This window comes from Grus americana, chromosome 2 (assembly GCF_028858705.1).
Source record: "Grus americana isolate bGruAme1 chromosome 2, bGruAme1.mat, whole genome shotgun sequence".
In the NCBI taxonomy this organism is placed as follows: Eukaryota; Metazoa; Chordata; class Aves; order Gruiformes; family Gruidae; genus Grus; species Grus americana.
In genome coordinates, this window is record NC_072853.1 from 103,502,149 (window position 1) to 103,526,724 (window position 24,576).

Here is a 24,576-nt window from a genome sequence, read left to right on the forward strand (position 1 = left end):
TGTTTCCATTTAAGAGGATCGCAAAATTCATCATTGCTGGGCGCATCAGCCTCTCTGCTCCCTTCCAGCAGCCACGCGAGGTCTATGGCAGAGCGGAGCAGACAGGCATTGCGCTCACTGGCGTTACAGCCTTGGATGCTTTTGCTCCCAGCTGCTGGGTCCCCACTAGAGCTCCCCACACTTCATCCAGGTGATATCCCATTTCAGCCATCAGCCGGAGCCTAGCCAGCTGTATTCGACCTGCAGATGGTCGACATCTTGGCAAAACTGTGCCTCATTGTGCAGTGTTCCATCTTCATCTGGAAGGCCAAGAAGGAGCATTACCTGTGTGATGTCCCTGCCACAGGCAGGGGTGGGCAAGCACTACATAGAAGCCCCTGGCTGTGTCTGACCAGCGGGCTCTGTCGCAGCAGGAACGATCACCCATAATAGATAACTTCCAGTGCATAAAGTTGTCTTTTGGCAGTACCTCCCTTTTCAAATATTCAGATGACAAAACCCAGCCTGTAGTTTCAGTCATCAAACCCCTCTGTGTGAGCATTTCGAGGACTCTGTCCCTTACTTCCCAGTGATTTCACATGCGTATGTTAGCAAGCATGGGGCTTTAGGATCTTCCAATTAGCTTAAAAGCCAAAAGGTAAAAATTGTGTGAGGGAGAAGGGGGTTTAGAATTACATGGGCTGGATTACCGGAGGTGCTTATTTTTGTTCTCTTCAAGTGGCTGATCACCATAATTAATCTAGCCCAGTGATTGATCCTAAAGGGATGTGGTGGTCATGGCTGCAGGAGGTGAAATGTACGGGTGAGAAGTGACATAGAAGGCCGTGGCCAGTGCAGCCTAGGTGTTGTGCACAGCTAAACCTCCAGCCCAAGGCAGCGGTGGAGACGGGTGCTGCACCATGGAAGCAGCAGTAGAGCAGCCTGAGCGGCCATACCACAGGACTTAATTTATCCTTTTCAACATTGTAGGATTTAATAAGGTGTTATGATGGAAAATGAATTGTGCCTTTTAAGAATTTTCCCCCTTTCTTTTGAAAGAAAGCTAATGCATATCTTCTGTACTAATGCAACCTAAATGCCCTCCACTTACCTTCCACTCCTCCCCACCCAGTTTAACAGTGTATGCACCAAACTACCATATGTAATCTTCTGTCTCATAAATATGCATTGAATAACCTAATAGTTTAACTGCTGTTGAAAAGCATTTAGTAAATGAGTTAGATGGAAAGCACTTTCTAATCAGATAATGGCACTGTCCGAGATTACAGGCTGAGATGTGTGCTCAAGGCTTCCATCTACCTGGAGGCTATTCTTGTATAAAACTGTATATATGCATCTGATCCCATAAAAATACATACACATAAACCCAAAGAGGGCAGGCAGGCATGTGTTAGAGGTAGCCCTCCCAATGAGCAGTACCAGTAGCAGTGTACTAGCAAGAGAGGGTGAGTGAGTTCAGATACTTGCGTAGATAAAAGCTGCAGTCGCACATGTGTGCTGCCTACAGCTTCTTGATAGCATGAGGCTCCCTTTGTTTCTGAGTCACTGTGCTCTGGTTTTATTAACTAAAAAGCAAAAGCTTGATAGTAGATTAACCTTTAAAAAATGTTTTAGTTGAATTGGTACCTAGGGAAAAATATCCATTTCACGGGCAGCATCTGCAAAGGCCCCTGCAGTGACTGTCTCAGGAGATCTCTGGGGTTGAGTGCCTGTCCCTTGTCACTGAGATTGCCATGGCTGCAGATACATTGGCAAGCCATTTCAGAAAGTTTTGCTTGGCCACTGCTGCTCTGCTGTTATGAAACAGGGGGATTATAGTTTCTGAGGGCAGCCAGCCCATTACCTCTCCCCAACACCAGACTGCTCCAGAGTCAGAACGAGGGGTGAGGTCCTTGCTCTGCTCCAGCCTGCTGGATCCAGCTGATGCTGCCACAGTGGCCAGGATTTTGTCTTTGCACAAATCCAGAGTGGCTGAGCTGTACATGGAGATGTGTCCACATCCCTAACCTTGTCTCCGGTTGGGCAGCAGCAGAGCAGCGGCAGCAGTTGGGATGACCTGTGCAGCGTCTTCTGAAGGAATGTCTGGTTCGTGGTGAAGAGGGTGTGCTGCCTGGCTCAAAACTGACTGACGGGGGAGCTCAGCTCAGTAATGGAGATTTTGCCACCTAACTCCTCAACCCTCTTTGAAAGTCTCATCCCAAATTCTTACCAATTACGAGACGTTTAGTCCAGAAGTTGAAGAAATGTGTGTGTGCACATGATGAAAAAAGTAGTGTTTTGATTTTCATATGCTAAGCAAAATCTGTGTGTCGGTGCCAAGGAACTACATCATAGTCTGCACCATGAAAGGTGGCTGTTTTGTTTGATAGGTTCAATCAAACTTAAGGGTAAAATAAATATATTGTAGTCCCATAAATGTCTGCATTGATAATACTACATGGAAATGGGAAATGGTTAGTTTAAAGTTAATCAGGATAAACATCTGTTTAATTTATATGATTATATTTTCTCAGTTCACATATTTTAATAGCACCCCCCCAAAAAAAGTTTAAAAACTTTAAAAAGTAAACAGACTTGTTAGCATTGTCAAAAAATACATATAATTTATATTTAAGCACTTTCTGACTCCTTTTATTGAATGTGCATGATTTATTATTTTTCTTCAAGGTTTGATATATTAACTTTTTACCTGCTAGAAAGGCCTTTCATTTAAACGTGGGTTTGCAGAACTGGCTGAAATATTTCTCCCAGATTCAGACCCGCACAGAAGGACCATTGTCTTCCACCCAGTGCCTTGGTATGATGTCATAACCCTGGTCTCTCTGAGTAAGAAGCTTTGATTTACAGACAGGGCTGCTGCCAACGTGCGGTTCTCAGAACTTCATATTAAATTAGATGACATAATGACATGAGTCCAGAGTCTAAGAAGGCATCGTCGAACCATCAAAAAACAGCACAGATCAAGTTGCTTATCAGACTAATTTAGAACTGTGAGCTCTGCCATGTTTTAATGTTCAAAATCAAGGACTATTTAAAATCGTCTCTCGGACAACCTAATGCATCGTGAAATAACAAGCGTTTAAAAATTCACCATATGATCCAAACTTGCATTCATTTTTTCCTTTTTATGACAAGGGCCTGATCCTTCGGCAGAGTGGTCTCTCTTAAGTAACATTACTTTTGTGTCTGAGTGTATGTAAAACCTGCATCATCTTTTCTGTTTACAGTTTCACAAATTCTGGCTGCATTGCTGCTATTTATTATTGGAAAATCTCAGTGTATGGCAAATTTAGTCACAATTTTTCATTCTAACCAGCTGAAAATCCACAAGACTGGGTGCTATCTCAGCACCATGGAGCAGCTTTGAGACAGAATGCTTCTTGCCATTTGATACGGCTCTGCTGAATGTAAGAAATGGTCCAGTTTCTGCTGAAAGTGCTTGCAGATTCTGAACAGCTGTAGGGTTTTCCAGTTAATTGACAGTCCAGGCCTCCTGCATGAGTAGGAGTGTCTCTTTCAGCTGGAAGGTTGTTACCAAGTCATTTAAGATTTGAAATATTTGAGCTAGAAGTTAGTCAGGCTAATGCGGTTCTCTGTTAAATATTAATCCTGAAAAAATTAACTGTACTCTCTGTATCATGTGGCATCTCCCTGTGTGAAATACTGACTTGTGCACGAGTGACGGTGGAAGTGTGTATGTGTTATGGCAGCTTGCTTACCATGCCTCCATAGGGATGTGTTTGAGAATGAAACGCCATTTTCTAGTTCGGGTCTGTAAAGAGCTGTATTCAGGTTTGAGCATGCGTCAATAGGTAATCGGTAACGCTAGTCCACGGCTCACGGGTGATCAGCCCTGGCTGCTCTGGAGGAACCCACTGGGTTCCTGCCTAGGAGAAAATGATGAAGGTGGGCATGTAAGATTTGTGTCCTCAGCCACTCTTAGTCAGTTGCAGCTGCTCACCCCAGCCGAGGGTCTCAGCCCCCCGAAAGTCAGTGAGACAGTGGGTACAGTGTGTTAGGAACTGGTAGCCTTATTATACGCAAGTATTTTAACTTGTTTCAGTAACGCCCTAGACAGCGTGGGAAGCCAGTGAGTACAGGTACAGGCTGTTCCTGCATTGGTTTTGGAAGGTATGCCTTGAAATACCCACAGCTCCTGCCTTGGGCCCTCTGCAGTCCTTTGCAAAGTGGAAATAAATGGTTACCCTTTTAAAGAAAGAATATAAGGTGATTTACACCACTTTTTGACACATTCAAAGTATTTTCAGAACGACCAGGAGGTCAGACCCACAGCTTGTTTGAGCTGAGTTTGGAAATACAAATATTGGCAAAGAATTTTGGTCTTTGTTACTCCATTTGCTGAAGTTATGTAGGCTGAGGAGAAGATGATACAGGATAGAGTGTCATAAATAAACTGTTAAGTGGTGTCATGTAGCAATTATAGGTATATCTGTCCTCCACAAGTCAAGTAATTCATGTAAAATACAAAAGATGAGGTCTAGCCAGTAAGGGAAGTGTTAATGTCTTACGGTTCTGCTGACACGCTCAGCTTTGCAGGTCTGATTCCAGATCATCTGGGTCATTAGTAATGGTTTCTCCGGAAAAAAAAATTATCCTACAGAGCTTACTTCTCCAAACTGGTACCCTGTGAAGACATTTACATTTTTTTAAAGGAGAGTGAGTGGCTGCCATCCCAGCTTGGTAAGATCCATACGTTCACTCTGCACAGTGTTAAGTGGCTATACAAATGGCAAAGCACTGAAAAGTCAGATACAAATCCCTTCACCATTTCAGCGCTAATACTTTTTCTGTCTTTCAGTGTGATACCTATTCTAGCGATGAGATTAGCATACAAACAAAATATATGATATTTAGCAAGGGGACGCTTTTTTACTGTGTTGAAAAAAATGCATTAAAAAAGGTAATGGAGACAATTCAGTTGAAAAAGTTCAGACACCTCTAAGCCTAAGCAGGTAGTATCTGTCCAGTTAAAGACTGTTTGTTTCCCATTACATGAAATAACTGATGCTCAGGTGTACCAGTTCAGAGCAATACAAGGCGACAATGTAAACAGATGTTAAATAAAATAGGGGTCCCACTTAATCTCATATCTCTCCTTATTGTTTCCCTCTCTGGCTACCAGCCTGCCATCAGCAAACAAGCTACTGTGACTTACCCTGACTGGTCCTATAATTAACACGTGTCTCTATTTTTCCTCTGAAGTATGAATTTATGGGCAGCCAGGAGTGTCCTTGGTTGCTGTCACCATCTCCAAGAGAGTTTTTGGACTAACAGGTCTGGATTAGAGTCCTTCCGCCCATCAGTCCTTTGCCCAGTGCAGAGTAGGACTTGGTGGTTATCCTCTGTTGGTTGTGGCAGGTATATTTCAGTGTAACAACGTAGGAAAACAAATTCTCAATGTTCATGGCCACTAATCAGACCTCCAAACAGACCCCATGGCATTGCTTTTATAAAGAAAAAATTCAAAAAGTGAAGTGACAAAAAAGTGCCTGGTAAACCAAGTAGTAAAGATGTGCCATACATAGAAGAGCCTCAATGAAAAATCAGCCTGAGATCAGGAACCTGCCTTCTTTAAAGCCTCCAGCCTGCCTGCCACCAGGGCTATAACCCTTCCCTAGGTTATAACAAGTCAGACAACTCCGGGGTTTATTGGAGTTGAATTGCCAGTGGTTGAGCTTGGAATTATTTAGCACAGGTGTTTCTATAACAGTGATATATTGGGAAAAATCAGTGTTCAACAACCATCATATTTCCAGCTGTGCTGTGGTTAGTGCTAGTACAGTGAACCTAATACAAAACATGTGAGAATATTTGCTAACTCAGGAACTTGTTAAAGGTATTTTCTTACAATATCTGAGCTGCTATGTTTATCTAGGTGCGATTCTTTGGTCTTGCGTTTTCATAAAGGGTGTGATACTGGTTTTATAAAGCTGTCACTGAACCTGGAATCTGCTTCTCTGCAACCAAGTGCATTAGTAGCCCTGCTAGCCAGTGCACAGCACACAAGCAGGTGAAAATAAGATTATGAGGAATCCAATGACAGTCCATTATCCTTAGCGCATTTATCTTGAGCAGCACCTGTGCATCTATTACATATATAGACCTGTTTTTACTAGGGGTGCTAGAAATCTTGAAACAAGTGTTGCAACCATCTATATGTAAAAGAACATAAAAGGAGCAAAGTTAACAAGAGACTAGGGGACTGTAAAACAAGGGTAGTGAAGTGCATTCACCAGCAGCAAAATTTGTGAGTGTTAAAAGAGGTTTTATATGTACACATGAACACACGTGCATTTTTAGGGTTCAAAAGACTCATACACGAACATGGTAAATGGCTGGAGAATGTATATGGGGTTTGTAAAACACATGCAAATAAAAATACTGTCAGAGACATTCACACAACACTCATGCTCTGAGCTGAGTTGTGCAAAGATTTTTCATTAATAGCTTTGTGCCACAACAGGTCAGTTATTCTAATATTCTGAAATATTATCCATATATTTCCAACAGCACCTTCAAGCGACGGCTGTTCCTGTGGATCTCTTTTTGGGAAAGAAGATGAATGCCACTGTGCATCCATACTCAATTGTTGTATGCATTAGAGTTGCATCTGGCTAGAAAAAATACATCTACAGACTAGCTTGGCCCTGTTATTTACAATTTTCCTGATAGAGAAAGTGTGTGTCTTTTACCTATGCACTGCATATGTTGTAGGAGAAGCAGTAATGGCACCTCTCTGATTTGAGAGAGAAGGCCAATGTGAAAAAGACACTTTGATTTGAGGAGGGACCTCTTCTCCAATTTGAGAAAGCAGCTCTACTTTTGTCATGACTGAGTTGATGCTCATAGACAGTCATTCTGTCCATGTGCTGGTGGTATTTAGAGACGTGGCTTGACAGATCAATTAGAGTCTGTTTTGGGACAAGGGGAGGAGCAAGCAGAGGTATAGAATAGGAGTCAATTTTTCTTGGTAGCCAGACACTCAGTTAACATTTGTTAGGAGCTGGCATTAGCAGTTTGATCCAACTTAGAATGACTGAGAGTTGGATGCAACTTATTCAATATCTTACACCCATTGACTGGTTAGTAAGATTAAACACAATCATGTAAAAACTAAATAAATCAAATCCTATTCTCAAAAATACCCTCATAATTGAAAACTTCTTGTACATAGTAGTTTGTCATGTATCTTTGCAATTTTACTTTCACTGAATTCTAAAAGCCCCACCTCTACCTTATTATGCTCTAGTTTACCGAACGTGCAGACATTTATCAAATGGACCATCAGTAGCTGTAGAAACGCAGTAGTATATCCAAGTTAAAATTCTTGCTTTGATTACTACAAATCCATGGAGCCCTTGGGTCCAAAGCTTCCACTGAAGCACAGCTATTTGCAAATAGATTTTTATAGCACATTAGTGCTGGAGGAGAGTCCAAAGAAAATAGTCCTTTTCAATATTAGAACCAGCTGTGACTTTCTTGTGCTGATGACTCATTCATTTTTTTTTATAGGGTGGGAGAACTAGGCAAAAGACACACAGAGTCTTATTCAAGACGTTGTTTGTTTTGCAAAGGGTATCCTAGCCACAAGCCAACTTGATCATACCAATACGCAACTCATGTTTATTTAAAACTTTTTTCTTTTAACAGTTCCAATTATAAAAACAGAACCCACAGATGACTATGAGCCTGCTCAAACCTGTGGACCAATGAACCAAGGCTTAAGCCCTCTCTCTAAACCATACTACAGCCAGCAGATCATGATGCCCCCTGATCCTGGTTCGTGCCTCATGGCTGGCTTTGCCTCCTGTCAGCAGAGAAATGCTGTGATGTCACCCTCTCCCAACGCAAGCCCCAAGCTGCACGACCTTTCATCCTCTCCTTACAAGTGCATCCCCAACCCAGGCCACAGTCACCTCGGACTTCAGCAGCCCACTGGAGGTGTCCCCACCATACAGGAAGTGCCAAGGTCTATAGTTGTGCACCCAAGCTCCCCCGAGCAATCATCTCACATCATGCTGCAGCCGCAGGTGAGTCAACATCTGAGCAGTAGCTGTCCCCTTGGTTATCAACAAACACTCTATCCCAACAGTCCCTCTTCTCCAGTTCCATCTGTTACCCAAGAGCCAACCTATTTGCAGTCCTGCAGTCCAACTCACTCATCCATAATGGGTCAACAGCAGCAGCAACTGCCGAAGGTTCACAGAAATGAGTCTCCAACAACCCAACCACTGTCATTGCCAGAGTTGCATGAGGAAAGTAATCATAATTTGGCCCCTATTCCTGTAACGATCAAGCGAGAACCTGAGGAATTGGACCAGATGTACCTGGATGATGGTAAGTCTTCTGCAGCATAGGTTTGCGTTCAACCATGTTGCTATATCAGTGAGTTCCCTTAACCCCCTCCTCCTTTTGAATCCTGGTGGAAAAAAGTTCAATTAACAACCTGGTGGAATGGTGCGGACTTTTGCTTAGATTGTCTCTATACGGGAAGGGGCTCTTTAATTGTGTTTGCGACAATGAAACTGTATTATCTAAGCATTAAATGCTGTTAGTTACCATAGAGCTAGCTGCATGACCGATAGCTATGTTGCAATAATCTTAACCGTATGGTCTTGGCTTATACCCATGCCAGTGACCTGTGGAACTGCAGTGAAAACATATTTAACATTGTCCCATCCATAAAGCAGTGAAATGTCTGATGTGCAATTCTGTTCACTGGAACTAAATGATAAACTGCTCTACTTCAGTTGAGAAGGTTCAAATTAAAAATGGAGGTACATCTTTCAGTGTAACTTTTCAGTCTGGTGGTGTCTGACATTAAGACTACTTTTTCTTCCATTCTTATTGTGGACTTGCTGATGGTTTTGGTTTTTTTTTTTTCTTTTGTAAGATTCTATATGTATATGTATTCTACACGCACCACTGAAAAGTTAAAATGCTGTGATGAACTTGTCAGACTCTAGTTTCCAAAGATTTATTAGTCGAATGTAATAAAAGGGATAATCTGGAATTTGATTATGTGACCTCACTGAACTGTGATTTAGCACTTGCTGCTAAGTATCCCAGTAGTATTCTGGACCCTCACCTTAATGCAGTACGTGAGTTCCCTTCCAATAGCCACATAACTTTATATAACATACCATGCTATTTGAAGAAGAAATGCCTTTGAAATGGCTGCACTGAAACTAAATGGTGCCAAGGAACATCTGAATGTGATTGTCTTTCAGGGAGAATTTAAAGACAGTTCATTGCACTGTTTTTTAAAAAAAGACATTTAGTCATTCTATTTTAAACAGCGTGATACTCACTGAATTAGGATTACAAATGAATGTTTTGGAGCTTGAGTAGCAGCCTTTTGCTTTTCAACTCCAGGGAAATTATTTTTCTTAACAGAAGTTATTATTGGCTACATGATAGACAGGTCTAAGGAATTTTTCCGAATTAGGAGTTCAGTTCACTGAAGTTCTGCACAACACATCTTTTGGTTTTCTTCATATAACATGCATTTTTACCACACATCTATGCTGTAAGGAACAAGATTTCAACACACCAAACAAGAAGTGTACACAAACCAGAACAAAAAGCTATGCCCAACTTTTGGTTTTGAGAGAAACCAGAAGTTATGTATGGAAGGAAGAGAATACAGATAAAATCTAAACCTAGTCTATAGCTGTCTTTCTAGAAAAGCACAAGAAATGGGCAGTCTTTCTGCCTTACATCTCCAAAATCCAGCAACCACTTCTCTGACAGCACTATGAAAGCTGCCTTTGGCTGGTCTCTGCTGGAGAGATGGGACTGCAGCTCAGGGATGAAGGGTGAGGCTCTTCAGCCATGTCTACTTCAGGTTTCCCCTGGAGGAACAGAGGAATTTGCTACCATGTGGTCTGAGAGAGATCTTAGGTTTTTTCAGCAATGCTTGTTCTCTCTGACGAAGCATAAATGGTTTAGTCTTTACCCCCCCGTCTCTCCTCCATCCCCTCTTCTGGACGCACAAGCACACCAGTCCTCTGACAGATAATCAGAAGTAATTGTAGAAGCCACCATGTACATCTGCACTGATACTTAAAGTTGACTTTGAAGATCTCTTCAGCTAGCCAAATCCAGATATACTTCCCTTTGGCATCCAGCAGGCTATCAAAATCGTTCTGTGGCTGACCACAAGAACTATAGACCAAGAAAGAATTCATAGACATAACGGTCATGGTAACAGTATATAATAGAAAAAAAATTAACTTATGTTGTTCCAAAAAATTAAACACCACCAGTTCCCTCTAAGGGTGGTAATCAGAAATGGTAACCAGAAGAAATCCCTTTTTGATGTCTAAACTGATATTTAGGGGTCCCACTGATGGAGTGTAACCCACGTGAGCTGCCCTTTCGTCTCTATGCCTTATCTCACTGCCTGAAGAAAAGGTCATCCACTCTATGCTTTGTGTTGACAAAATGAAGCCCTTGTAGAAATCAGGAGTGGACTATTACTGTCTTCTTATTTGTCTCAGTATTTGGGCAGTCGAGTGAAAAAATATGTGTCAGAGTGGCTAAAGGCAGGAAGCATGTCTTGTGGGACTTGTGTTGGCCAAGACCCTCTATTCAGTTCATGCAGAGCCCCAGCATGCCTCAGACACAGCACAGGAGTATGAAGCTGTGAGTCAGGCTGGAAGCCTGTTTAGGTCTACGCTATATGCATTTCATGGAGGCAGCCTTACCACCATGAGTGCAGAGATTGGTTTCACATGACATTTAATCTGATGTAACTGCAGGCTCCCATGGAAAGGGTAGCCTCGATCCATTTTGCCCTTAGCCACATGGTCTTGCTGCTTCCTTTGAGTCATATCAATTGATTATGGAGTGGCAGAGCAGGCTAATGGAAAATTAACCTGCCAAAACCAGCAAAACCCACGTAGTTTTCCTCTGGGTCAGCTCATGGAACCACATCGCCTGGCTCCAATAGCTGGGTCCAGCCCACGAGAGGGGCAGGAAGCCTGTTGCTGCAGGTCAGGGAGTGCAGCGGGCCCGCTCTGGGTGGCAGCAGCCCACCCGTAGGCCAGAGTAAGCGTGACTTGATGCCACATCTGATGTCATCTTATCCTCCCCAGCAACTATCTAATCAACGCATCCTGTTTCAGTAAAAAATCCCCTTCTCATGCTCACCTATTAGCTATGGAAGGATGACATCTGGGCTGCCTCACACAGTCTCAAAGGGCAGTGTGGCCACTATGGTGACTGCCTGGAAACCACCAGTAATTGCTCCTGGTGTCCTGCTCGGTGCTGTTCACTGAGATCTGCACTAAAAAGGCCAAGCACTCCACATGCACAATGCCTTTGTGCCTGGTGCTGCTTCATTCAGACCTCTGGCCATAACTGTGGAATAAGGGACAATGGATTTTGCAGAGTAGCTCATACCAAATAGAAGCAGCTCATTTTTCATGTGCTTGATTTTTTTTTTTTGGTATAGGAGCTTTTAAGCCATCACCATTGTTTCTTGTTAGTATCATATCCATCTTTAAGTTTTTCCTTGTTGGAGGAGTGGGTGGGATATCTGTGCTTTATGACCATATTCTGAAAACCAGAATATCAACTTATACCCGTGAGTAAGGACAGTTACTCTTTTTTAAAAAACAGATTGCTGCTGTCCCTCTTTATAATTTCTTGTCTCACTGATTCAGTTCAGATCCCTTCATATAGCATGATTTAAACTTTTTTCCAGTATTTTTTTAATCTTTGCACCTGTGAACAATATGAAACCAGAGAGAGGTCAGATGTACTTGACTGCTTTCCTTGCTTGCCACTCTAAGTGTACCAACTCTTTCCCTCATCCCTAAAGTAATTTAAAAGTAATGAAATATTTTAATGACATTAAAAATTAAATTCCTAAAGCATCACTCCATTAAAAAAGTGTATCATCTTCATGGTGTCGTGTAGCTATTTAATACCTCCAGTTTTACCTGAAAGTAGTTATGAAGTGTGAGGCATAGACATCTAACATACTTATGGGACTACCGGACAAATAAAATATCTAACTGGTTATGCCAGATTATGTTTGGTAAAATTTTGGTTGCTTATTTACCACTTTAGGGAGGTTTGATTTATGTATCTAATATATGTATAGCAATCTTGGACCAGGTATAAACAGAATTTTTTTGCTTTCAGCTTATGGGATCAAAGCAAATTCATTCCTTTTTGTCTGGAGTATCTCCAAATATAGACCATCTATACTGCACAGTATAGATGGAAAAAACCAGTCAGTGACTTTATATAAATATATATCCTGTACATGACATTTTTCTGCTTCGGTAATGGTGGGCAGCCGAAGTGATATAAAGGGAGCACCTGAAGAGACTTCCATTTTGGCAAATAAGTTTTGCTCTTGGCAATCTTGTTTTAAATCAAAATCTGCAGTAGCCACCTGGGCTACTCATTAAATGTGCTGTCCATTTCAGTATGTGAATATATGATTCAACATGTAGAACATATTTAAAACTCACCCCGTAAAGAGATACTTGATATATTATGGTTATGCTCTTGATATTGAAAGGTATCTGGCTTGTATACCAGCACTCATTTAAAATAATTCTGAGTTCAACCTCCTAACAAAGATTATGGCTGACTCCCTTTCCTGCTTTCACAGCAAGACTTGATTAAAAGCCATTGAAATGTGACATTTATGCCTGGGTTTGGACCTCTGCAGGAGCCCATGGTCCTTTGCAGCGGGAGAGGAGGTGTCTTCTGTCCTCCCCGCCAGAAGCTCTTGCAGCAACCTGGGGCACGCTGGCAGAGCATGCCAGGGCTAACGCTGGCTCCTTGTGCCTGTGCTGCCCCTGCCCTGGACAGTGAAGGTTATGTGACATTCCCCTTTCAGATCTAACCTGGGAGAAGTGTGAGGTGCTAGGGTGGTGGAGCTCATGGAAAATCCTTAGGCAGGCTTGAGGGACCTCTTCAATACAAGTCCGTACAGTAATTGCTTTTAAGAGAAGACATTTTATTTGGGCATCGATGAGTCTAATGTTCTATACAGCCCTTTGAGGTGTGAAGTGGAATTAGCATTGCCCAAAGAGATGGTCAGTTTGGGGAAGCTACAAGCTGATGAGAACTCTTCCCGATCCCTTGAACCAGTCGTTCTCTCAAGGAGATGCAAAAATTTACCTAATTTATATCTCACTTTTGAATGTGCTTTTCTCTCTAGCCCTCTAACTAGGACTTGGCCCGAAAGCTGTGCCAGTCTGCTCTTGAACTAACCACGCTTCTCTTCTGTTGACCAGGGTAGCTCAGATAATTTTTCCAAATTTTAACTGCTTTTCTTAGTGGTAGAAGAAACCCCGATCCAGAGGCAGTGGAGTGTAAGTTCACACAGCTTTCAGGATGTTCAGGCAGCTGGGGACTGGCCAGGATCACAACAGGAGATGCTAAAGGTGACTTGAAATCACCTTCCTTATCCCCATTTCCCTTTCCTGGACCTAGTGTAGCCTGGGTGGAACACAGAACTGAGCTCCAAATCTTTTATTTCACCAGGATGGAGAAAGTCCAATTAGGCATACTAATGCCAAGAGACATTTTTCAGGTTGTAACTGGCACTCCCACAAGCTATTACATTTTCTACCTGCGGCAGAATGACACTCAGTTTTGAAATTATTTCCTGCTGTTAGAAACATCAAAGAAAGTAATTTTCATTCAGATGAAAATTAAGCTATTTTGAAAAAGCAAGGGGGAAACACATTGGTACCAACAGGAAAAAATGTATGACACATGTTCTCAGCAGATTTCAAGGTGTATTGTAGTTGCTGTGATCCCATTTGTTATATAAGGCACAGAACTTTACAAAAGGAGTTTTTAATTGAAAGCAGAGCAGCATCCTGGAGGATTCTTTAATCAAGGTATGCTTTAGTACTGAAGCTGAAGAAGATTTTTGGATTCTTCAAGATTTGCCTGGGTTCTAATCTCAACTTTTGAGAAGCAGTCCCAGCCACATTGAAATCGGCGGCATGCTCCCATTGCCAGCAGTGGGGCCAGGGTTCCACCCACCGTTGGAAAAAAAACATTTTCCAGAACACCCCAAGTCCTGTGTAGGAGCCAGAACTGGAATAACAATATCTGAAAGACAGATCTCCTCTCTGAAGTTTTGTATATTAATTCAGCCTCCTCCTCTCCACACGGACACTTTCATAAAGGTCTCTATCCTGATCTTGACTTGATCACATCTATAAATCTTGGTGTAGTAGGATGAAAATACATAGGCCATAAATGAAGGTATCTGATGTTTAGATATGTGGCTAACAGAAAGTATCAGAACCACATCATCATCTTTTGTGAAACAAGGAGGCTTTTGTTCTTGTGATTGTCTTTGCACAGCTGTGAGTTTTATAGCACCATACCAATGAATGCACTCATTGCAACTTTTATTTTACTCTGAAAAGGTAAATTGGGAGCATTAAGCCCCCAATAAGTATGTAAAAGTGGCAAAACCACAGGTAAAGTGTTACCGAAAGCTGCAGCCCTGCCAGCCATTTCATTTTAAACATGGCTCTTTTAAAAATAACTTTTGCAGTAAAAGCTGTAACTCCTGGATGTAATATGAGCTATTGCTAATGTCATTCCCATGAATTGCTTACAGTGTTGAACTGTTAGATGTCTGACAAGTCCATATATCTCCTATACAGCATATATGAAAGTTTTTTGCCTCTAAACCATATGTTCTTTTTTTCACTCCTCTATATTCTTGAAATGCACATGGTTTGGTGATATAGTTTATTTGAACAGGAACCATAGCAGACAGAATTATCCTTTTGCTGAAACGTATCCTTTTTCATACATCTCAGCTTCATGATTAAAGCAATTGGCTCTTGAGGCATTAAGTTTAGTCTGCTGCTGCCACAGTTATGCCTCTGAAAACTCCTGAGTGCACTCGGTGATTTCCAGTAGTCCAGATGTCATTAGAACAACGCGCAGGTAGTCTGCAAAGTCCAGTAACACTGTCTACACTTTGGTCTGGCTTGGGCAAGCTTTTCCCTCCCTCCCTCTTGGCCAACCTCACAGCTCTGGGAGAAACAAATAGCTTTCCTCATGGAAAGTTTTACTTAATCTGGCGTGGTGCCTGAGCCTAGACCCTCCTCACCTCTAATGATGATTGAAAGTGTACATGCTACTGTGATAAAACATGCTGAGTCGTTAACATTTGGGGCTTGGGTTGTACACGATGAGTAAGGGAGGACTGAAGTCATGCGTTCGAGTCAGACCTTTGGTGGACTTGCACGTCTGGATTTGAGGGGTATCCTGTTACATGAAACCGCACACCCACGGGATCAGGTTTTGCTGTTTCTAGCGGGTTTGCTGAATTGGGTTTTCCTGGAGGCCCACCAGAAGAAAGCCTCCAGAAGAGCAGCTGACCAGACTAGGTGTCACTCCTGGTTTTCTCCAGTCCCAGGTGTGCAGTTGCCCACAGAGCAGACCTGCCTACCTCTTAGCTGCAGTATGCTGTGAAATCTAGCAGCACACTTTGCTTTCTTCTAACATCAGCACTTAGATTCCCAGGGAGGTCCTTGAGTCTTAGGCTTTCAAGGAAGTGTCCAGTCCCTTCAGAGAAGTCCTGAGTCCCTCCACCCTCATTCAGTGATGGCAGACACTGGTGGAGGGAGCAGGAGGCTGGCCAAGTGATGGGAAAGCTCCAGAAATCAGCAGGCAGTGTTTTGCAATGTTTTGGTACTCGAGTATTTTTAGTGTTGAAAACCCAGCATTTGCTTGATGTGCATCTGCATGCGCACCTTTGTGTTAAACATTTTGGGTCATTAAGTGTTCAGCTGAAGCCGAGTTGCACGCCCTCTTTTCAGCTAAGAGCCAGCTTCACGCTGCAGCCCTGCTAGTGGCTGTGCAATTAGCTGGGGAAGAAGTCGCTTCTCACTCCCATGCCTGATTCATTCTGCTATTTCCATAGTAATGGCTGTTGGCATTGCTGTTTCAAATGGTAAAAGGGTTATTTTCTGTAAGTTTTCCTTGGCGATCGGGGGAGAAGAAGTTGCTGTATCTGAGCCTTGGTAACATTTACATCTGCTCTTAAGCCTGGAGGAGTGCCAAGGAAAATATGTGGCTTGCAGAAGCACAAGCTTCATGAGAAAGCTTTGTTCCAATGCGATTCATTTTAGGAATATGTTGGTTGTTTGAAATGTTTCTGCTGAGCTGTGCTGTGTTAGCTGGTCAGGTGTGGCCTCGTGGCTCATGTATGGCCTCCCTGCTCTCGTATCCTGAACCCGTCCTGGCAAAACACTTCTGGGGAAGTTGTAGAACACCCCTCTTCTCCAGGGAGCAGAGTATCACGCAGACCCCTGCTGCATCTCAGCATAGCTGGGCTAAAGCAAACCCCTGGCTCAGCCCAGCAAACACATACGTGTCAGAGGAAGCGCTCTCATGAGTAAACTCCCTGACTTCACGTACGGCGCTCTTGGCTAAGCCCTAGCAAGCTGTAGTGTTGCTAGATCGCAGAGCAGTGAAGGGCCTGCCTCTGCTCCCACTTAAGTCAATAACACCGTCGTTCCCTTTGGGTTCATTGGGAACAGGACCAAGTGTATGGCTGGTAGTTAAAATGCATAATAGCTGCATTCATTGAAATCTGGTCACTGATAGACAAGCAGAGAGGGAGTCTTTTCTAGCAGATTTCTGCATGGCACAGTTGATTGTTTCATCTGTGTCTGCCGAACAACCGGGGGGCTCGCTCGTGGGCCTGATAGTGGCTTGACCATCGCTGTCGAGAATGGGCTGCTTGATAACCTGGCTCCTGATCTTTCCTCTTCCCAAGTAGCTGATGCTGATTGCAACCAAAGGGGACACAGGCTTTCCACAACAGGCTTATCTCTGGGCTCGGAGGAAGCTTATGAAAAAAAGCAGACCCTCAAAATGTTCCCCTCCTCCTCTGTAACTGAGGAAGCCTGCAAAGTCTGGACATTGAAAATACCTGGAAACAATCGGTAAGAAATACAGTAGGAAAACCATGGTCCTGTTCTTTGTTGGCCAGCCTGGCAGGGTTTGTCTGCAAACCAGTGGACCAGCCCTCTGCCTGCTTTACAGGCTTTGCTTTGTCAGTAGGTCTTCTACGTTTTGCACACTTTGAAGTCTACTGCAAGACAAATATCGGAAAACAAAGTGAGATGGTGCTGCAAGTGTGTCGGAATTCCCAAACTGTATTGTCCCTGAGCACATGAATTGCAATACGAGCACTTGAACAGTCTTGAAAAGCAATGCTACAGGCTATCAAAGTCCATAATTAGTGGATTAAATTCTTTGATACTTACGTAGTTATAGCTCATGTTATCTAAGTGTCATGTATGCACAAGAGCATTCCTCACTTCCCTTGCCTTCACACAACTAAAGCATGATTTTTCTACTTAATTTTGGCCTTTCTGCAGCCATATCAGAGTGCAGAAGACATTTGACTCCTCATGTCTGTGCTGTCCAGATTGCTCTTGATGTTAGATTTCTGTGGGAGCTAGCGTTGAAGATTTGTTCCATTTCATAACTCTTGTGATGTCTTTGGGATTGCGGAATAAGTATTGAAGTAGGTATCACGAAGCAATTTTGATACCCTGGCATCATCAGTCAGTTCTTTTTCTAGTGCTTCAGGGAAAATAGGTGTTTCATTGCCACCTCATAAGCAAAATCTTCTGCAAATTACTTAAGGAGTAGAAAAAATGCTATTTTGGGTCAGAAGAGAAGCCTCCAAAAATACAAAACTGAAGAATATTTATTTTAACTTTTATTTCTATCCTGTATATGCAAATCCATACACACATAAAGTATATGTGTGCATATATATGTGTGTGCATATACACAGACATATATGTAATGAGCTATAAGACTTAGTATACTAATACTTCTGCTTCTTTGAAGTTATGGTGGGCGAGAGTGATGTCTCTTCTACTCATGACTAACTTCTCTGAAAATCCTGCAGGTGCCTGTTGAGTAAAACCTTTTAGAAACATGAAGTCAGGTGGATAAGCCCATCCTGTGGACCTTCTGTTGTGCGCAGTTAGTTTCTGAGCTGAAATGCCTGTGGCAGCTCTGAAATCTGGCTTCATGCTGCTGCATGCCTCTGAGCTGCAGTTGTCACTGCTGCTGAATGTTTCTCAGGCATCTGAGCTTTTGCTATCCAGCTATTCTTTTGGAAGACTGTAGCAGCTGGTAAAGATGATCTCTTCGCTATTGGCTTTTTTTTCCCGTGTCATAACTCTGTCTTCCACCATGCTCCAGGCTGCGCTTGGACTCAGCTATTCACTTGAGGGCTTTCACCTCAGAGCATCTGCACGAGCCATTAACAACTGCTCCAGGCAGCTTCTCTTTATAGTAATATGTCTTTCGGTCAGTAGTAATGGGAGGTTCAAATGTTCTCAATCTAAAATGACTATGTGTGAAATTGTCATATAGAAAGAGGTTAGCAGAGAAACTGGTCCTGATTTTTTTCAATTACACACACTCTTGTTTGTTTTCTTTCTTCTGAGAAATTTCCCTCACTCATTAACTGCTAACTGTTGCGGGAGACGATACAGAGCTGTCCCTTGGGCCCTAGCGGTCAAAGGCTGGAACTTCCTGAAGTTGCTAGAATTGATGCAACACAAATTCAGGTTTCACAGAAAGATACAATGAGTCCAAGCTCTGGCTAGATGTACCTCACCCAGGCACGGCACAAAGTCTCTTTGAAAGGGAGCCCTTGGAAGGGCCTCCAGCAATAGAGATGGCCGCTCTACTCCAGTCCCTGAATTCTTAGGTAACTTTGAAAAAGTTCTCAGGGATTTTTGCTTATTTTTTCTTTCACATAGAGAGTATGGTAAGGTGGGGAAAGACCTCATTGCAAAAGGAAAAGAAGCAAAACTGATTCCAGGGCAGAAAGTGCCATCAACCACAGGGAGACTACACTTTTTGCGTCAGCAGACAAACATGGCAGCAATGGCAGCTTCAGAGAACTTTCCAGGATTTCTCCTACTGTTTCCAGAAACTCAGGCTGGACCTTTACAGGCCAGACAAGCACCACCACAGTCTGTTTAAACCATAGACTCGCAATTGGATGTACAGTGTCAGATCACCACTTGGTAGGAACCTGCAAACCTCCGTTGTTGCCAGGCAAACTGCTGGTTTCTGCCCTATTTGGCATACAGCCAGAATTGTAGAGATAAAGGTGACCATGTCATCTCCTTTGCAGAGGGTTTAGAGTTACCTTTTTGCAATCCAGTATCCCAGATGTTTCACCCTATTTCAATGGTAAACTAAAGTCCTAAAGAGGAACCGGCAGCGCTGAAGTCAAGGAAAGGTTTGCCGGAAGGACATGCTAATGCGAAAGCATCTTCTTGCACTATTTTAGTAGCTAGTTTACAAGTCCAGAGATAGCTGCAACCCTCAGTTGAGTTGGTGCATACTTGCTGGCAGAGTCAGATCTGTGTGACAGGACTCCAGGACCCCCATTCAAAGTAGGGGCTCTGCGTGGGGCTGCTCCCTGGCAAGGATTCAGCACAGCTGGGGGATCGGAGCCCTTTGTGACAAGTGCAAGCGAGTGCATGTGTGTATATACATTTATTCTATTTGGGAAGCATACTGAAAAGTAGAAGCTTTCTCATGATGCTGTAGCACCATTAGCAAGCATTTTAAATTTTCAGACTTGAGAGTATGGCTGTGAAACTACCTGGTGGTGTAATTAGAGTCAAAGAAGGCTTGAGAAAAAGAGAAATGAGAGGAAGGTTAAATATAACATCCTCATAAAAAAAAAGATGAGCAAAGATGAATTTTGGAAGAAGAGAGGAAAGGGTGAGTGTGGGTGTGAGAGAGAGGAGTTTGTCTAAAACCGAAATGGTACAAATGAGTAGTAATAGCCCAGGATTTGACTGCCATGGAAAAGTGTATCTAAAGAATACCTCACTTTGGCCCAAAATAATTTAAATATAGAGAAAAGTGAGAGGAGATGATGAAGTGAGCAATGTGCTTGTTAAACTTATATATATCTGAGGAGAGAGTGTATCTGAGCAGTAAGCTCAAGTCAGGGGAGCCCGTCTGTTTGTCTGTGTTGATCTGCAGTAAGAAGGCTGCACTGCGTGGAGGTAGGAGGTTTCCGTGGCCCCGCTCCACTGGGGCAGGACCCTCAAATAACCCTGAAAGTTATTGCCGTGCTCTATTGCCACATATTCTAAGGGGCGAGGAAAGGGCTTCAGTGCTAACACTGGGTGGAGAGAGCTCCTGTATGGGACCCCCCCAAAAAACCTCAGAAATATGGTAGAAAAGAAGGGGGTGGGAAGTGCTCTTTGAGTAAATACAGTCACATCACCTGAACTTAGTGAGAAATTCTTATATCAGTTTTAAGACTTCTCTAGCAGTGTAACAGGGCACTCAGTAAAAATAAGAAAAAAAACCCCAGAAAATATTATCCATTAGTTCTTCCCCAATTAGGAATTACCCAGAAAAAATACTGCTAGAAGGAGCAGAAGCGATCAGCCTTTGACAAGGCAGAGGAGGATTTGTAAAAGTTCGTTTTTAAGGTTATACGATTGAAGAATAAAACAGGAAATCCCCTTACTTTGCAACTTTCAAAAGATGACATTCAAATTACATTTAGGATACGATCCAAATGCCATGAAAATTTTTTCCATCAACTTCGATGGATGTTCTAAAACAGGATGTGTTAAATCAGGGGAAATAATAACAGAGTTGCAAGTAAATTAACAGAAGATTCACAACACATTATGAATCACTGTATTAAAGAATCAATTAGAGTCAGCTACTTAAATAAAGGCAGAGTAGTAGTGCGCAAAATAAAAAAAAATGAACTAGAAAAAATTAGAACATCTGCTGAAGTTTCCAAAGCTATATTTAATATTAATTTGGGAAAAGCACGTGGACTGAATGGTGTCTCATCAAAAATTTGTAAGTGTTTCCAGGCAAAAATCGCTCGGATACTTTTAAAAAAAAAAAAACGCAACTGAAAGAGAAAACTGCTCTCTAAACCCTTCCCTAGCACTGAATTTTGTTATGGGGAATATCACCATCTTAAACCAGAGAAGCAAAAAAATGCAAATGTTCCTGTATGATCCAGTTTTTTGTTGATTGTTAAGATCTAGTACCAGAGTCTCTGTCCTGCTGGCTGCTGCACACAAGCTGTACCTTCTGCCCCAATGAACTAGTTTGCTGGAGCAGGGCCTGCCCTTGTATAACAGTACAATTAGTTAACAGTGGGGTAGACTTTATTATTATAAAGAATATTTCAGATTCAAGCATTCAGCACAGAGGAGAGTATGAAAAGTGAGCAGACTTTTGGTAGAGATGCCAGATTTCCTTCCGAGAAATCTACAAAGGGATGGACCATTTCTTTGGTTGTTAGGTGACTATTCAGAAAAAAATCTGCTTTTGAAATTTGAAGTGAACTTACTGTCTTTTTTTATTTTAGTCAGGAAGGTGGTAGGAGACAGGACTGCCTATGTCTGATCATGTGAGTTGTGACCCTAAAAACGTTTGGTCAGCCAGCTAGAGATCAGCCAGCCGTATACCTGATGTTTCAGTGGCTATATTTATGGTTTCTCTGATGATGAAATCTAGATTTCTGCAACGACCAATGTAATTTCTCTGCTGTCAGTTAAGACCTTGTTTCAAGGAGGAGCTGGCAGATGCTTGTGACACCAAACAAGGCTTTTTATTGTGCATGGTCCCCTGAGCAATGTGGGCCACCGCCTCCCTGTGCCTATTTTCTGAAAAATGTCAGTGTTCAGAAAGTTGTCTGAAGACAGATTTAAATTTCATATGAAAAACTTTCATTGAGGGGAAGCACCACTGCAGGGGGAAAACCCCACACCTTGACACACTAAAATGATTGCAAGAATTCTTCTTTAAGATGTCTAAGTAGGAATATTTCTGATAACCTGGAAAAGACATCTAGATTTTACACTGCTGCTGCAAAATGAAATTCTTAGGGTGGAAGTACTTACCTTTGGTTATTCTTGACAGAGAAAACTAGAGTAAGTCAGCATAGATACATCTAGATGTAGTGCAGCTGCACTGATTTCTACCTGTTCAGACCCTAAACCCATTTATTTAAGAATGAATGTACTAGCTGCAGGGACGGTTCTTCTAGCTACATCCTTACTTGAGATTACCCCACTTTTAAGAACAAACAGACATTTCTGTGTATCTTTTTCTTTTCCTTTATAGACTTTTATTTATATTATGTATCTGTATCTCACATGCCAATAGAAATTGGGAAAGGAAATTAATTCGTATGAATGGATTTAATAAATTTCATGATTTACCAGTAATGAAATCCTGGTTTGCAGAATGAGAAATAATAGGGCTTTTCCAAAATATCTTAATCCTTGGCTATGGCTAGTGGCATAAAATGAACTATTCTTTCCTACGTGTCTAAAGTCCAAGTTGTGCTCCATGTAGCTATGTGATATTCTTTCCAGTCTCATGTCAGTAAATACTTGCAGTGCTGCTCTTTAGTCTGTCTCCGACCTTCACTGTGCTCTCCTTTCTTGAACAAAAGCTGAGAATTGTGACAGGTTGATCTCCTTCTGTGATCTGATCTAGTCTAGTTGAGAGTAAAGTTCATTAATCCTACTCCCAAATTCCTTAACCAGTTTACCATAAATGTACTACTCTATAAGCATATGTAATACAGCACAGCCATAACAGTGCTTAAAAGAGGATTAGGCAATACCTCATATTTTCGAACTACTTCTACTTTTGCGGAAATACAAATTCATTTTCTTTATATTATCAAGGGTGATTTTTTGGTAAAAAAACCCCATGTTTTAACTAGTTTAGGTTTTATGAGTTTAGGCTAGAATATTGTCTAGTCTGTCTAAACTTGGCAACTTTGTGTAATTCTAGTTGTTATTACCTGAACATGAACCAAAGATGATGCATATTTTAAGGAGCCTCTTTTGGGGATGAGAAGAACCAAGTAGCTTAACTTCGTCTTGTTTTAACAATTAAAAATTGGCAGCTGAACTGTGTGCTCAAGCAAAGCAAGGATTTTTAGGCCTAGAGAAATTGTTTAGAATCTGGAAAAGAAAAAACACATGCTACTAAAACCCTTTGTATGGTTTTCCACTATTCCCTAGAAAGCGGGTAAGGCTCTAGGATCAAACTGTACCTGCAAGCATATGCATTAAAGCCAACACGCTGAAGTAAACACAGAAATGTGGTTGTCCTCTTTGAGTGGCAGGAATCGGAAGTCGGCTGACATCAGAGAAGCTGTGTAGGCTTCACAATTCAGGCAAAATAAGAGAACATCTCTACTTGCCTTTTTTGTATATCAACATTAAAACACTTCAAATAATCTTTATGGAATAATGACTAAAATAGGGTTTTTACAATGCAGTGACTGATTGTTTCCTGCCACGCCAACAGACCTGTACCTTATGCATTTGTAGACCACCTTTACATATCTGCCTGTGTTTAATAAGGACTTGATGCAAAGCCCTTTGAAGTGAATAGGAATTCTTCTGTTGTCTTCTGTGCTCTTTGGATCAGGTTCCAACTTATAATCATGAGAATCTATCACTTAATGATCTTTAAAAAAGTCCTATGTTAATAAAAAATAACGCATGAAAATCTCTAATACTGGGTGAAAATTTAAGGACCCAAAAGTTGATGCAGTTATAGTTCCCCAGGTAACTGTAAAAGATTATATTACATTAATATGTAAAGGTTAACAGCACATACAATAATCTGAAATACTGTCTATATTGTACATGAAATGTGACTGACTTGCAGGGTTTTAAGAAACCTCACTTCGGTTGTTTGGGTTTGCTTATATTTAAAGTAATATTTGTGATGGTTACAAGGCCTAGGCCAAAGGGATCTCAATGTTCTTGCACATTGAATAGTGAATAAGTATATTTTAGGTGAACACACCGTGCCTGTTTCTGTCCCCACCCGCACCCCATGCCAGTAAGAAAGAGAAATTTCTCTCCTGGAGTAGTTGTCGTACAAGTATGTAAGGTCCCTTTGTGCCATTTTAGAGGTCTCTAGAGTTGCTGTAGTATTTTGCCTGTTCTGTAACAAGACAATGACAACACTGCACTATGCATTCTCCGTGGAAAACAGGATCATTTCAACAATTTTCCATTTTCTGTAATGTTTTTCTCTGAAGCAGGGAGCCTTCTTTATGTGTGCAGAGCTTTCAGTTGCAGCTCTCCATAGATAGCCATGACAAAGAGAAAGCATGAAAGCTTCTAGGACAGAACATTCATCCTCACTTATCTGGCCCTCGGAGACATTAGCTAATCGAGGCATGATACTCCATACAATAGGACAAGTGCTGTAAAGCTACCTCTGTTATCCCAGCAAACATGGAGACTTATCATTCCCATGGCCATTTTACAGGATTTGTTTTCTTCTGACAACAACATCCACAGCCTATGGTGCTATCGACTCCAACAATGAATCTGATGCTGGCTCTGTGTGTTATCAGCTCCCTAATAACTGCCTTTTTTTTTTTTGCCTTTTTTTTTTCTTTCCCACCCCATTTGTGAGAATTTGTCCCCTGGAGCTCTTCTCTATCAGGGCCCTGCAGCTGCTGTTATTTTAGAT

At 41.9% G+C, this 24,576-nt stretch overlaps 1 protein-coding gene across 7 annotated transcripts in view; it reads left to right on the top strand.

Moving 5' to 3' along the window:
* The window catches only part of NFATC1 (nuclear factor of activated T cells 1), a 116,170-nt gene that overhangs the window by 75,059 nt on the left and 16,535 nt on the right, over nucleotides 1-24,576 (top strand). For 4 of the 7 annotated variants that reach the window (XM_054817149.1, XM_054817151.1, XM_054817150.1 and 1 more), the window contains exon 9: nucleotides 7,672-8,358. The exons of 1 other annotated variant lie outside the window; for it this stretch is intronic. In XM_054817149.1, coding sequence (XP_054673124.1) covers nucleotides 7,672-8,358 — 687 coding nt within the window. Of the gene's footprint in view, nucleotides 1-7,671; nucleotides 8,359-24,576 lie in introns of those variants that run through there. 2 more of the 7 variants (XM_054817153.1, XM_054817154.1) reach the window with 2 other exon arrangements.